Source organism: Benincasa hispida, chromosome 1, assembly GCF_027475165.1.
Source record: "Benincasa hispida cultivar pf3 chromosome 1, pf3_genome.v1.1, whole genome shotgun sequence".
Taxonomy (NCBI): domain Eukaryota; kingdom Viridiplantae; phylum Streptophyta; class Magnoliopsida; order Cucurbitales; family Cucurbitaceae; genus Benincasa; species Benincasa hispida.
The window spans coordinates 10,435,393-10,451,044 of NC_143478.1; the positions used below are offsets into that span (position 1 = coordinate 10,435,393).

Genomic DNA, 15,652 nt, shown 5'->3' on the forward strand with positions numbered 1-15,652 from the left:
GTTATACAAAAACATTTTTCTCATTACTAATGCTCTAAAAAAACCCTCAACATTTAAAATGGTTAGAAATATACTCTTTTGTTAAATTTTTATTAAAAGAGCAAAAATGTGACGTGACAATGAATGGTAAAAACATAAGTAATTTCAATTAATTCTCTAAACTTTGGAAAATATACAAATTAGTAATGAATTGAAGTTATTTTCCAAAAATGGTCATATTCAATTCATATTCAACAATATTCATATTGGGTTTCCTTCCAATTCCAACCAAACAAGTGTTGGTTCTTGCCTTCAATTTCGCTAAGTTTTACTCTAGAAACCAGAATCGTGATCAATCTTCGTTTCTTCTTCATTCTTCATCCCTCTTTCATTCATAATTCAGATTCGATTTTCATTTCCATTTTCTTCTTTTTCCCCTTTCAAATCGCAAGCAATTTCTCCAGTTTTCTGCCTGCATTTTGTGTTTTTAGTGTTTTTTTTTTTTTTTTTTTTTTTTGTAGGAGGGGATTTGTATTCATCTGATTCAAAATGGTGTTCGAGAATTGTGTGGTGCTTTAGGATTCAGGGGAATTTTTGTATGGTATGGAAACAGGACCTGCCAGTTCTAACGATTTATCGCCATTGCCCTTTGTTATGGAATGCCGATTTCGCTTGCAATCGGCATTCGATTCTTTTTGCATTGCCTCTGAAGCCTTTTCCGAGCATCGTCGTTTTCGAATTCCGATCTGGGTTCACCGACGACGATTGCTCTAATTTCTTAGACTAACCCGATTTGACTACTGCAAATTTTGTCCTTTTTTTTCCTTCTCGTCTTTTTTGTTTTTCTTTCAATCCTTCTCTTCCTGGTAGCGACATGCTTTTTCTATCGAAAATGAGTGCGTAGCTGATCCAATTAGTGCGTTATTTGGAAGTATGGAGTTTCCTTATACTGCTGCCGAGAAAGATCCTACTGGTCGCTACGTTCGGGTATAATACTGAATGCTGGGATTTATTTTAATTGCTTTTTATATTTGATTCATTCTATATTAGAATTTTACATCAGCTGAGTTTTTTGACTAATGGGTTACAAGTATTCTCCCTGCATTTTTCAATTTTCAACTTTGATGCACATGGCTATGTTCTTGGGATATTCTATTATTGAGTTATCTTAACATTAATTTGTCTCGAGATCGTCCCTGTTAGAATATTTTCCTCCCCAATTAAAATAAAAACAATACAATATATGCCTTGGAATGCAAGTTTTCACTTTAGGACAAAAGAAATGTATTTGTATTTTCTTTTGAATGGTTAAGTTTGTGCATTAAATCTTTTACTTCCATGGACAATGAGAACAAATCGTGTGGTTACTGGTTTGTCTTTTCTGGAAAGTTTTTCGAAGCGCATCCTGATAACCACTGGGTTGGATGTAGATTCAAAAATCTACTTGCTCTTAATAACCACTAGATACAAGTTCGAAGTACTTTTAATTATTTTTTCTCATACCTCCAACGGTGCAAAATTGTCAGCAACGTTGTGGCAAACTCTTCAAATAGTTTCTCCTGCTTCTGGTTTGCACCTTTGTTTCCTTCAGTTATTTATTTGAATTTATGTATTCATTTTTTTACCTCGTCTGTGAACAACAGTACGATGAAATCCTGGGAAGGGGCACTTTCAAGACAGTGTATGGTTCTAAGACTTGATAACTCTCTTCTCTTACTGTTTTTTGAACGTCTTATGAAATGTATTTGCTTTAGTAGAGAAGAGTGTATGCAGGATTCTTTTGCTGGTTTCTAAGAATTTCTATTTTCTTTTCCCCCTCTATTTAGTTACAAGGCATTCGACGAAGTGGATGGGATTGAAGTTGCCTGGAACCAAGTTAAGATTGATGGTTTCTTGCAGTCACCTGAGGATTTAGAAAAGCTGTACTCCGAAGTACATCTACTTAAATCATTAAAACATGAGAATATTATCAAGTTCTACAATTCTTGGGTGGATGATAAGAAGAAAACAGTCAACATGATCACTGAGCTCTTCACATCTGGGAGTTTGAGGCAGTATGTTTTCAGTTTGAGGGTTATGAATTTAGTCTTTTTATGGTTCAGACACATTTTCTGTTTAGTTAATTGCTTGCCTTTTGGCTATCAGATACCGTAAAAAGCATAAACATGTTGATATGAAGGCCATAAAGAATTGGGCGCGACAGGTTCTCCGAGGGTTGGTCTATCTTCACAGTCATGATCCTCCCATTATTCATAGAGATTTGAAAGGTGATAACATTTTTATTAATGGAAATCATGGAGAAGTTAAAATTGGAGATCTTGGATTAGCAATCGTTATGCAGCAGCCTACCGCTCGAAGTGTAATTGGTATAGTAACAAATTAATGTATCACTTGTCTTAATTTAAATAAAAGACAAAATGGGAAATAAGTATTGAAATTCTTTTTTCTTTGTTCAAGGAACTCCTGAGTTCATGGCTCCTGAACTTTATGAAGAGGAGTACAATGAGCTTGTTGATGTCTATTCTTTTGGGATGTGCATGCTGGAGATGGTCACCTTTGAGTATCCATATTGTGAATGTAAAAATCCAGCTCAGATCTTTAGGAAAGTTACATCTGTAAGCGAAACAATCATCACTTCATTGTCATGCCAAACATTAACTGTCTTTTCTGACCATAATGTTAATACTGCTTTTGTCATAAATCAGGGTATTAAACCTGCTTCCCTTGCTAAGGTCAGTGATCCACAGACCATGGAGTTCATCAATAAATGTTTGGTTCCAGCGCATGAGAGGCTGTCTGCAAAAGAGCTTCTTAAAGATTCATTTCTTCAAGTTGAGAACCCAAAGGAATCGACGCGCAATCCCTTACAGCTACCTAACCAGGTTCTTAGATCATTAAATTTGCCAAAGAGTGGACCTATTTCCATGGACATTGACATTGACCATAAACAACATTCTTTAAGCACTCATGCTGAAAGTAATAATGGGAGTCCACGCTGTCCAGTCGTGGAATTCCAGACAATGAATAAGAACAACGAGTTCAGGTTACGTGGAAATAAGAATGACGACAACTCTGTGGCATTAACCATGCGTATTGCAGACTCGAATGGTAAGTTTTTTTAAACTCACCTTTTTCCCGTTTTCTATGTGACTGGTTTTTGTTCCTTTCTCATTATCAACATGAAATACATTTTGTAGTCTTGTAGTTAGTTGTTCTTGTAGTTTGTTGAGAACTCTTTCTGTGGGCTTGTTTTTCATATGCCCTTGTACAATCTTTTATTTTTTTTCAGTGAAAGATGGTTTTTTACCACCTAAAAAAACTACGGTTTAACTTGCAGGTCGAGTGAGGAATATACATTTTACATTTTATCTCGATTCTGATACTGCACTATCAGTGGCAGCTGAAATGGCTGAACAATTGGAGTTGATAAATCATGATGTGGATTTCATAGCTGAATTTATTGATTTTTTGATAACAAAGCTTATACCTGGTTGGAAGCCCTTGTCTGTTTATTCCTCAAATGTAGAATCGAATCTTTGCGACGGCCCTCCCATCCTTAAAAGTGACAAATCATCTATCGGATCTCCATGGGGTTCTATGTTTACTGGGATTCATGATGGGTTGGTCGAACAAGACATTTCCTCTGGGTTAGTGTGTAGTACTCAAAAGGATTGTCTGCAATCTGAGCGAGATGACTGGGCTGATGATGTTCCCGGTAGTAACATTTTTGATACTTGCCCATCTTCTCCCAGTTTGGCTAATCTTGAGGACTTGAATTCACATGCTTCATTTGCGTCGGAGTTACTGGTTGAAGATTGCTCTACCAAAAGTGCTAAGGTGTATGATTGTTCCAATATTGATGGAAGTTCAAAAGGCTCGAACTGGTCGATTGCGGAACTAGAGCCCCACGGTTCATCATATGTTGAAGACAAATTGCAAATAAATGTTAGTGACGTTGGAATGTTCACTCCCATGGATTACTTTCTGAAGAACTCGGTCGTGTCATTGCCTGCTCCAAGTGAAGCATCTCATGTGATAAGCTTGACGAGCAGTTGTTCTTCGTTATCCTTAGCGGACAAGGATCTCAATGCTGAACTCAAGATGGAAATCAATGCTATCGAGACACATTATCGGCAATTGTTTGACGAGCTATCTCGAATGAGAGAGGAGGCATTAGAGGCCACCAGAAAGAGATGGATTGCAAAGAAGAAACTGATTCATTGAGTGCACATATAACATTACCTCCATTTTTTTTCTGATTTTGTGTTGGTTTTCTCTTTTCGTTTTGTGACTCCTCTCTTGATGAAACATCAGAGAGGGATATCATGATACTGTAAAAGTTCGAATCTCTTTGCTGGGCACGTCTCGTTTTCTTAGAAGTCGCTGTCCCAAAAATGGGTTCTTTTTGTACTTCTGGAGTTGAACTCTGTGCAACACATTCTATAAAAAATGAACTGATTTTCACTCATTTCCTTTTTCCCAACTTCTAACCCTTCATTCAATGCATAACAGAAGAATTTTGATTCCAGAACAGCCTTTCACTGAAGAGTTAGGATTATTATTACAATTTATAATGATGGCCAGTAAGTTCTAAAACTTTAAAAATGTCTATTTGAGTTGTCCGGTTCTATTTTTCTGTCTGTTAAAGTCTCTAGACTTTAGAAGTATCAAAATTTCTTAAACTTTTGCCTGTGTTACTAAAGGGTTCCAACAATTCGTCATTTTTTAATCTTAGCAAATTCATTATCGTATGTTCAATTGTTTCGCAATTTCTAAAAAAGAAACTTTTAAAGTTAATGAATATAAAACTTATTTTCAAAAGTTGGAACAAATATCATTTGGGATTCCGAAAATAAATCTATACTAGAATCCCCTTGTTGAAACATAATTTTGGAAGCTTTGGGAGACTTAAGTTGGGGAGTAATCTGTAACTTAACCTAATATATACTAATATCTTTAGCAGAAAATCAAGTTTTAATTGATATGAAACCCATTAGGAACTTCCAATTATTCCAATTTTATCGCACGACCCATAATTTGATAGATAAGTTTAGTAGGGCAAATAACAGGGCTCATAGTCATTTATGCACTCGTATAAATTAGATGATTAGCTTAATCAGAAAATGTACCTTGCATATTCAAAACTAGATGAGCATTTTGGAAATAAAATAAATCAAAATAAAGGGACTACTTGTGAACCTTTTATCCACACATATCTAGCGGAAGTTGAAATGTCCCTTTCAAGAAGTTTAGTTTGGATTTAGAAGTAAGCAGAAAAGATATTATAAATACATATATAAATAAAAAGTTTAAACCTGTTTGATTTGATTTTAACAATATTTAAAAGCAACAAGTTCTAATTGAAAATCATATTTAAGAAGAGAACCCCTTTTCTTATTTTAGTGAAAATAATATAGTTAAGAAAATCCCTGAATGATCGGCACAATTGGCAAAAGTTGATGCTTTAAAAGGAAGGAACTAACTTTACATAGCTTTCTGAGTGTTGGTTTTGCTTTTGGGATTTGATATGGGAACGGCTTTACAGTTGCCACAATTGCAGAAATCAAATCTCAAGACATGATGATATTATTTCAAAAGGGTTTCAGGTGAGTGAGTGCCCCCATTGAAATTGAGTTTATTATTATTATTATTTGCTTAACAATCTGAGTGTAGTGGCGTTGTATAATGGAAAGAATGAATTAAGATGATGGTGGGTTTTGTTTGTTTGTTTGTTGTGTAGTCAGTGAGAGGAAGAGCGTTCTTTTTCTACGAAGCAAGGAATGTAAGAGAGGGAATTCAACAAGAGAAGATGTTATTAAGTGGAACATATATAGTTTGTGATTTGTTTTGTAGTGAGTGTGGACAAATCTTGGGTTGGAAATACATTAAGGCTTATAATGATTCACACAATTACAAACAAGGCAAAGTGGTTTTGGAGAAGTTCAAGATCACCAATGCTTCTTCCTAATTGCTTTCTTGTTTCATTCCTGATTTACTTTCTTCATTACTCCTCCCTTTTCCTCTTCTTCTATCACTTGCTTATATTGGTTTTTACAAGTCCTTCCAAACATTTTTCTCATCTGCTTGATTGTTGCATTCAGTTTACTTCCAAACTACATGAAGGCACATCGAGGGAATTCAACATGCAATACCCTCTTTGCGAACTATCCAATAACTTTATGAGTTTTAAAATTTTCTATTCTCGTCCCTATATAGCAGAAAAGCCAACTTTCAAGCAAGTTGAAACAACGATGAGAATATCAGAAGCTTATTTGCAATGGACACACCAACTTATAGGACCCATGAACAATTAAAGCTTCTAAATCATCATAACTTAAGTTATGATACGATGGTGAATCTTGGCCATTCATAAGCCTAAAACAAGGTAGGTAGGTGTCCATTCAATTCAATGCATATTAAGTAGGCAGGCCAGACTTGTCTGAGCACTGCTGCTGGAGGGCCATAAAAGTAGAGTCAGGGCCAAAAATCGCTTCGGAGGACATTTTTAAATGCTAATGTAAAAAACACTTGCGCTTGATGATCATTTGCAAAATGATGTGTACGAAAATGGAGTTTAAAAAGTATAAAGTCAAACATAAATGATTGAGTGAAGTATTTAGTAACAATTTATAAATATTTCAAAATCACTTGTAACATTAACATTAAGTCCAACCTGTTCTGACGTTGTAATTAAACAGGAATTAACATTTCAAACGCATAGAAGAAGCTGGATAGCCTTGAAAATTGTTGGATCAAAACCACTAAGTTCAAAACAGATAAACCGTGTTCTTTTAATCATCCCAAATCTACCAACAAATAGTCAATACGAGGGTTGTACAAGAACTTGTCACTATCTCTTAACACACTCCACAGACCTAAACCTAAGAATGTAACTACTGAAAATTCAACAATAGATTTCCCTTCAGGTTCTTGACCTCCGAATGGGTGAACGACTGTCAACAAAGGCATGAGGAAAACCCCGGTTAGCTTGAACTACAAGCTATGGTAACTCAAAATACAGGCTGTGCCGCCAACTATCAAAGAACAAAAATTACCTGCGAAATCTACCACCACCATATTCAGGGCTTCGGTTCCTACCATAATCAGGACTCCTGCGTCGTTCATAAGGCCCATTATACCTATCATAGGCAGGGCTACGAGCTCGTCCATAATCAGGACTTGGTCGACGGCGAAACACGGGACTAGGTGACCTCCGGTAGGGACTATCCCCTGGCCGCCCATAACCTGCTCTTCGAGGGCTTTCATCAAAAGGATCACCCCTCTCACCGTCATCCCTCAAAGCATATTCAACTGACACAACCCTGTCTAAAATTTTGCTGCAAAATTCCACAAGGCACAATACAATATTTCACGTCAATAAGAGAGACGAAAATAAACACACCAAATGAAGACCAAAGCACACAAGAGAATCAAAACTCAGCTTACCTCATGTGGGTACACTCAAGAGCTTTAGTTGCATCCTCCTGCGTTTCAAATTGTACAAATGCAAAGTTCCTTCTAATGCGAACGTTGAGCACCTTCCCGTAAGGTTCAAAGTGTCTTTCAATATCACGAACTCTAGTGCGAATTGGGTCAAAATTGATCACAAACAGGGTTTTTGTTGGCCTCTGATTTGCCATTGACTTGGACCCATCACGATGACGACCTCGTTCACCCTAACCCAACCAAACCAAAATTTAGAATAAAATGGCCTAACTTCAGAACATGAAATAAACCAGCTTCTATAATGTATAAACCCAAAAGGAAGGCAAGGAGGGACAGAAGAATGTAGTGAGAGAGGTCTACCCTAGCCCATTCCACAGACAATCTGCGTCTATCATAACCAAATGGCAAGTTATCAAGTCCCCTAATGGCATCTTCAGCATCCCTCTCATCTTCAAAGTAAACAAAGGCAAAACCTGCCAAATAATAACAATTAGATATACAAAACTGGTAAGCTGTTGAAGCATCATCCATTTAGCAGGTATTGTCACTCAGCCTTGTGATTTCTTTCCCTGGGATAAACTATAAAAAATACAACACCTGCAAATATGGGAGGACTGATGCACATATAGCGGTAGAGACGTTGCATGATGGACTAAGATGGTTGTCTACTAAAGGTTTTAATCCAAAATTTCAACTATCCTTCGCCTTTCACACAGCACGAGTTCAGAAATGGAAGGCATGGCATGACAGATTTCATTCAGCCACTATTATCATATGGAAGGCATGATCAGATTTCAGTGATGTCCTATGATCAGTGGTGATAGCTAGGCAAGGCATGAGATAAAGATCAATCCATTAACACGATTCTGATGAATTGCAACTTAATTGATGAGGCATGAGATAAAGATCAATCCATATTCTGGTGTATTGCAACTTAAGTGATGGTAGATGAATGACGAATGATTGATTGAAGAAAAATCAGGATGATGCTATCTGTAGGTGAAGAAGCTAAGCAGGCAAGCAGGAAGTTTCCTTCCAAATTAATTTTTATGCACAGATGGTGCCATGGTGGTGAGCCCAGATAGGAGCTTGGCTCATTTTCCTTAGAAGAAATTCCTGCGTCAAAAGAAACATCTTATATGGAGATTTTCCCCATAAAAATAGCAATTGTGCCTGCCATTAAGTTTTCATCAGAAAATGGACAATTGGATTTTATTCATAGCATAATAGCTATGCATCCATGTCACTGAACTGGATTTTATTATTTCTTTTTAAAAAATCAATTTTAAAAAACGAGATATTATCACTTCCACACTAAGTGTTAGTATCAGTGGAGCCAGCCTCTCACTAAAATACCATAATTTAGAAAACCCCTATACATGCCCAAAATCATTAATTGAAATATAATTTTGTAGGACTAAGGATGTAAGGCAAGGTGGGTGAGGGCCAAGGAAATTTTCCAGAAAACAAACAAAATTAAAAACTCATACCCAGAGTAAACAAGGTCAGTTAACAAGGAAAATGTAAGATGATCCGAATGATGAATCGAAATACAAAAAGTAGACATGTAACAAAAAAAATAATCCAAGCAAGGAAGCTTAAAAGTAGGAATTCTGCTAGCCAATACTAAGTAAAACCAACACCAAAATGCCATCCATCAATGCATACATAGACACTTGTGAGCCTACAAACTCAACACACTGTAAGAGGAGTGAGATTCTTTACGAACATCGAAGAATTCAAATTAAAACCTCCACCAATAATCCAAATGCACCATCCAATGCATATGAAGTCCAAAATGAACATGATCCTTTTTTATACATTTATTATCTTAGATGTCAAAAGTAGGTAACAAAATATACAGTTTCACATTGAACAAAAAGGAAATTAAGTAAGCATTGCAACCCACACTCTTTCCACCATTGACAATACAAAAAAAAAATAAAAAAAATAAAAAAATTAGAGCAATATTCAACATAATCAATTCGTTCGAAGCTGACCACAAAAAGGGATCCTTCGTACAATATAATCTGCCCAAGTTATGACCAATTTTATAACATGATCGTTAAAAACGGCATTGCTTACTATAACAAAGAACTTTCAATATACCAGATTTCATGTCGATCCGCTCAACTCTCCCATATTTGGCGAATAAGCGCTCCAGTTCAGATTGCCGGGTGTCATACCCAAAGTTCCCAACAAATATCGGCCTCATCGTTGCTACTAATAATCGCACTGCAGAGAATATTCAACCAAAACAAAGCGAAGCCAATGAGTTCGAAAATAAATCAAATGACAAGTGAAAAAAGATAATAGCTTCCTCCAAAAAAAATGATAAACAACTTCATCAACATGATTCAAGCTATTTTCGTTCCAATCAAACCATAAGCGAAACATGAGATTAGAGTGAGGAAAGCAAAAGGCGCAAACGGAACTAAGTTTCGGGGTTTGAGCAGAAACCAAAAATAAAACGACCAAGTAGCATATGAAAGAAACATAGAACAACATGGATCAATGATCAAAGGATTAAAGAGAACAAACCTCGCAGATTCTCGGATTCAAACAGAACAGAGAAACCCTAGGAGAGAGGAAGAGAAAGCCCTCACTTTTTACGAAGCCCTAGATAATAATGATGCAATTCGACTCTTTTTAAACAGCAAAAGAAGAGCGCTACTGTGGATGCTGTTCTTTTCAGACCGTCCGATTATCTGACTTTTCTATGGAAGACTTCCCCCAACCGAGATTTCACCGTTAGACTGCCAAAAGGGTCTTTTGGAGATTTAAATTCTTTAGAAGGATGAGATAGATTGGGCCTCAAGTGGAAGAAGGCCCAATTCTGAGTTCATTCAGTTGTTGATCCGTTATTTATCTCTCTTTTTTTTCTAGATAAAATATTGTTTATTTCTTTTTATCTCTAAATTGAAAATAAATCTTAAATGTTATTTACAAGGATGCTTTCAAATTTCTAATTTTCAGTCCTCGATTTTCGTTAACGTATTCCATATGAAAATTGAAAATTTGGGAGTAACTAAGATTGAAATAGTAATTTAACCTATATACCATTATAAAAAGTTTAGTAGAAAAATCAAGGTTAAATTATTGATATAAACGTTCAAAATATGTTGAATATAAATTATTATTAACTAAACTATGAACATATAATGTGTTAAATATTTTGTATAATTATTATTTTACAATATTACATGATTTATAATATATTAACTGTACATAATTTGATTGAGTTAAAATAATGAAATACTATATATATTAAAAATAAATAAATACAAATCTACTTTCAAAAAAACTTTGTTCTAAAATAAGAGATTTTCAACAATATTTCCATAAAAACAATGTCTTTTGGTGAGACCTCAATCTCTACCAAAGAAACCTCTTTTTTTGTTTAAAAGATTTGTCTGACTTGATAACTTTCAGAGCATTAGATTTCATCTCCATTTGCAGAATTTACATTTTAAAATTACACGTTTGCTATTTGATAAAATGAAAAGCTTAAAATGTTGGTGTGAGAATTTGCACTATTTGATTGAGTTCATCAAAATTACACGTTAGAATTATGTGAGGTTATGAACTATGAATGTACCTAATAACTTTAATCGAACAATTTTGTTTCAACAACAGAGTTCTGAGATCTTTGCAATGGTTCATATGAATTACAAACTTCATAGCCAACAAATTGTATTTACGCCATTAATCCGCCATGAACGAAGCTTCTGACCTTCACTTTCACAGCCCCACTCAGCCTCTGCACATTCTTCGCAATCCCAAACAACTCCTCTTCTTCCATCTTCTTGCTCGAAGAAACCATCACCACTTCCGTTCCGCAAAGCCCGTCATAAATCCTCTCGAATTCGCTCAACACCTCTGTCAAAATCCCCAATTTCTTCTTCTCAATCAGCATCTTCGTCAACTTCAACACCTGCCTCTCAAACCCTCCCTTCACTGCAATTTCCCTCACCAATCGCCCTTTCTCCTCCTCCCCAACCAACGGATCGTTCAAAATCCCTCCGATTCGCTTTCCCCTCAGCAGCTTCGAGAATCTCCCAACGTCCTTCGCCACCGAGTGAATCGCCCCGGTGGTCTGGGACGCGTCGACGAGTGCGGCGGCGTATCCTGCAGCGGGGCGGCGGTGGAGGAGGGGAGAAGAGGGGCGGCGGGGGGAGGAAAAGGGGAGGGAATTTAGGGTTTTGGGAGTGGAGACAAAAATTGGGGGTTTTGAGATTGAGTTGGATGTACGAGAAGGGGAGCGATGAGGGAGATGAGCGGTGGGATTCTTGAGGTGAAGAAGGTCGCGCGATGAAGTTAGAGTTGATGGAACTCTGAGAGTTGAAACAGAGGTTGTTGTTAAAGTATCCATGGAAGATGAACAGAGAGAGGATTGGAAAGGGAAGTGTTTAGGGATTGGATTTATGTGGAACTAAATTGCCATTGAAGATAAGGAGAAATTCTTAGCCACTCATTTTGGGAATGGAATTTCGGAAAGACCCATTGATTCTATTTCTTCTTCTTCTTCTTCTTCTTCTTCTTCTTCTGGTAGCCATTGTTGTCAATGGCGTTCTTGTTAAACTCTGTTCCTTCCTTGCTTCAGATGAAGATCCATTTTTGTGGGGAAGGAAAGAGGAAGAAATGGGGATTCGCGAATCAATGATATTGGAAGCGTTACAATAACTTTTTAGTCATGATTTTGAGTTTCATGTTTTTCTAATTGTAGAATTTTTTGTTTGAAAAAAAATATATCAGAAATGATTAATTTTAATATTTATTAAAAATATAGAGGGTAAAATTTGACTTTTATTAAAATGGAACAAAACTCGAAATATATTAATTAAAATGATGTTATGACATATTAGAAACGAAACAAAAACCACCTTAATGGTGGGAGAATTAAACATGTGATCCCGAAATCAATAAGAATTATATACATGTTACCAATTTTAGCAAAATTAAACTAAGTAGGACATTATATCTTCGACTAAATAAAAATAATAAAAAATTAATTTTTTAATATTACTTTGTATAATTTCTTTATTTTATTATTATCGTTTTTTTTTATGAAATATACAATTTCTTTCATGGACATATTCTATAGTACAAAAAGAAAAATCGAAAAAGTAACATCAACATATAAAATCACTCAAGGGGTGTTTGTTCCACCAACATAAGTTGAGTTGTCATTGTTTGGTCGAGCAACTTTAAATGTTGGTAGAGTCGAGTTGGTATATTTTACCAATTCATCCTAACTCTCATTTCTTCTAATGTTTTTAATGGCCCACCCATCAATCACTGTCACGCTTTAGGAACTAACTTCGAGCTCCGATAACCACCTCTAATAAAAACTCCGGCGACCAACTCCGTGAAAGAGTTAAATAACATGCAGCAGAAGTATCAAGGATCCATAAGCATTCAAACTCATTAATTTTGGCAGAAACTCAGGCATGTTTTTCTAAAAATAGGGTTTTAATATCATACCTTTGAAGAACTCTCCAAGAATCTAAATGTACAGCAGCAGTCTTCACCAGAGATCACCGTGAACCACCTCAAAGTCTTCTCTACTATCCTCTTAGAGCTTTAGACAGAGTTGTGGGACTCAAGAATAACTTGAAATGGTGAAAAACAGTGAAGAACACACAGCAGCCGAATGGAAGAACACTTTTCTTAATGCATGCCTGCAGCTCATGCTTGGAGAATTAATGAAGAGAAGTTGATGGCTTTTGTGTGAGCATAAAGATAAAGATAATGAAAAAAAAAATCATTCTCCATTCTGTGCAACATGCAAAATCCGATTTTCACTTTTCTTTTAAAAACACAAAATGATTTCAAAACCATTTTGATTAATAAAACTGAAAAATGGTTTTTCTAAAATTAATTTTTGCACAATAATCATCTTCATATATTTAAATCATATTTAAATATATATTCTCTTGTTCCGTTTAATTTGAACATTTCAAATTAATTTCTCAAGCAACTCTAAAGCTGATCCATTTACGAGCTAGTAGAGGGACCTTGCGGACCTACAGATCATGGGTTCCAACGATTCGAGATTAATCAGCTAAACTCATTAGTTCGATCTAACCCTCATTCGTTAACTAATGGGACACTCTACTATAGCCCATAGTTGAACTCCCCTCATTGTAGATATATTATATCCACTTAATAATCATAAATAGTAAGTCGATCCTTCATAGTTTGTTCATAATCACAGCTATGTCAGAAATACCGTTTTACCCTTGTGAATACATCTTGTTCCTTAAGTTCTTAGTGATCCTCTAATGAACAATTATGATTCATAATCACTATGAATCAAATCATTTCTTTATCATGAGAAGGCGGGGCCACGATTGTTCAAGACATGACATCAGTACTTAAGAGAACAACCTTTCTCTTAACCCTAAATAGGGTAGGAGTGAATTTCATCTTGCAAGGCTATGTCCCAGCTATTCATCCAGTCTTATCCCTAAAATGGTAAGCTTATTAAGCAGTGTTGTTGGACTACTCTCACCGTTTGTAGATCAAAAGATAATCTCGAACAAACAAAAAATTGTAGCTAGCTCAGGATTAAGACTGAGTTAACATAGGTTATATAATAAATGAAATAGGCAGTTTTAACAGTAAGCGGTCGTTATAAAGAAAAGTTACTATTTTCGTGGTCCAGTCTATACGCAAACTCATTGCATGGGATGCCTCCACTCTCCTGTCTCAACATGAACGATTTGTGGATCACATCATTAGTAGCACTTTACAACTACTTGTAACAACTACAGAGTGGGTCGCATCAAACGATGTTACTAGGATGAGATACTCAATCTCATCTATATACTTATTAGACCATTTAGGCTATATAATGTCAACTTGATCCTATTTATGTCATTACATAAAGTTACAGCATTCAAACTATAGCCAATGATGCGTTTATTAGATTTCCATAATAAGATGCAAAATCAACAATTCATTATTATTGATAAATAGAACGTTTAACACGAAATGCGAGTTCTAGGACATTCCCAACACTCCAGGCTCTGGCAACCACCTCCAATGACAACTTCGGCGACAAAATTTGGCTTTGACAACCACCTTCAATGATAGCTCCAATGACCAACTCCGAGCTCCGACAACCATCGAGTCCAACTCTAACAACCAATTTCAGTCTCTAGCAACCACCTTCGATGACCCAACTCTAACGACCAATTTCAAGCTTCGACAAACAAACTCCAATAACCAACTCTGACAACCATCTTCATAGGCTTTAACAACCACCTCCAACTACAAACTATGACGAAAATCACATTCGATGACCACCTTTGTGCAGGCAACTTGAACAACCAACTCGAGTTTTCGACAACCACATCCGACGAAAAACTTTAGCAACCAACTTCATGTGACTAACTTCGGGCTCTGACAACCACCTCTGACTACAAATTCCGACAAAAATCATCTTTGATGAACAATTTCGACGACCACTTTCGCCTGATCAACTTCCAGCTCCGAAAACCACCTCCGATGACAAACTTCAACGAAATTCATTTTCAATAATCAACTTCGAAAACCACTTCTCATAAGACCGATGACTATCAAAGTATATTGTAGAATTGTTGATTATATAAATAATAGTATTTTGTCTACATTAACTATAATATTTATACTTAAAAGTTTGTAAATATATATATATTTAATTGAATTCAAATATCAAATGAGCGTTAAGAATATTAAGATGAAAAGTATGTATGTAGTTGAAAAGTATGTAACATATAACAAAAAATCATTAAAAAAAATCCTAGAACATTTTCTAGCAATAATTAGTGAACTTGGAGAGTTGTTATGTGACGATCTCCAAATTTAGAGGAACTGAAAGTGAAATTGTTGAAGAAATGTGGTAACATTTAATTGGTTGCTAAGATGATGAGGTAGATTTAGTTAAAAAAAATGTGATGGAATAAAAATAGAAAGCAGTAACAGTAAGAAGAAAAAAAATAAGATGATGATAACGAAATTCATGGAGAAAAATTAGAAATCAAAAGTTTTGATTTTTCATTTTATTTAACCATATTTCTGCGAAATGTAATGAGTTAACTGTTGTTCATTGCCCAAAAAAGAAAGAAAGAAAGAAAGAAAGAAAAACTTTAAAAAAATAAAAGGAAAAAAATGTAACTCATATTTTATTCAAACAAAGATAGGTAGAATTATTGAATAAAAAAGTTTCAAAACAAAAATAGTA

The 15,652-nt window shown here is 35.5% G+C and overlaps 3 protein-coding genes and 1 pseudogene across 6 annotated transcripts; 2 read left to right on the forward strand and 2 right to left on the reverse strand.

The window, feature by feature from the left end:
• The first annotated feature begins 205 nt into the window (after positions 1 to 205).
• On the forward strand, positions 206 to 4,447 carry LOC120082124 (putative serine/threonine-protein kinase WNK7). 2 transcript variants are annotated; one of them, XM_039037397.2, is made up of 7 exons: positions 248 to 966; positions 1,623 to 1,660; positions 1,806 to 2,033; positions 2,125 to 2,345; positions 2,437 to 2,594; positions 2,685 to 3,087; positions 3,317 to 4,447. In XM_039037397.2, exons 1-7 carry the CDS (start codon positions 913 to 915, stop codon positions 4,201 to 4,203), a joined length of 1,989 nt encoding a protein of 662 aa, XP_038893325.2. In that variant the 5' UTR covers positions 248 to 912; the 3' UTR covers positions 4,204 to 4,447. The 2 variants fall into 2 exon arrangements, with proteins under 2 accessions (XP_038893403.1, XP_038893325.2); XM_039037475.2 differs by lacking the exon at positions 1,623 to 1,660 and having other exon boundaries at positions 206 to 966.
• On the forward strand, positions 4,374 to 6,091 carry LOC150038226 (protein yippee-like At4g27745 pseudogene; annotated as a pseudogene). Its single transcript, XR_016528832.1, has 3 exons — positions 4,374 to 4,397; positions 5,472 to 5,585; positions 5,720 to 6,091. The product of XR_016528832.1 is annotated as a protein yippee-like At4g27745 pseudogene (transcript).
• Positions 6,092 to 6,697: 606 nt separating this feature from the next.
• RS31 (RNA-binding (RRM/RBD/RNP motifs) family protein) lies at positions 6,698 to 10,106 on the reverse strand. 2 transcript variants are annotated; one of them, XM_090311876.1, is made up of 7 exons: positions 9,967 to 10,059; positions 9,535 to 9,660; positions 8,023 to 8,541; positions 7,786 to 7,898; positions 7,426 to 7,655; positions 7,035 to 7,316; positions 6,698 to 6,932 (listed from the first exon to the last, which is right to left on the reverse strand). In XM_090311876.1, the coding sequence occupies exons 3-7, from the start codon at positions 8,069 to 8,071 to the stop codon at positions 6,902 to 6,904; spliced, it is 705 nt and encodes a 234-aa protein (XP_090168002.1). In that variant the 5' UTR covers positions 8,072 to 8,541; positions 9,535 to 9,660; positions 9,967 to 10,059; the 3' UTR covers positions 6,698 to 6,901. The 2 variants fall into 2 exon arrangements, with proteins under 2 accessions (XP_090168002.1, XP_038893478.1); XM_039037550.2 differs by lacking the exon at positions 8,023 to 8,541 and having other exon boundaries at positions 9,967 to 10,106.
• An 834-nt stretch (positions 10,107 to 10,940) lies between these two features.
• LOC120067617 (ATP synthase delta chain, chloroplastic-like) lies at positions 10,941 to 12,157 on the reverse strand. Its single transcript, XM_039019176.2, has one exon. The coding sequence runs from the start codon at positions 11,795 to 11,797 to the stop codon at positions 11,123 to 11,125; it is 675 nt and encodes a 224-aa protein (XP_038875104.1). The 5' UTR covers positions 11,798 to 12,157; the 3' UTR covers positions 10,941 to 11,122.
• Between the last annotated feature and the right edge of the window lie 3,495 nt (positions 12,158 to 15,652).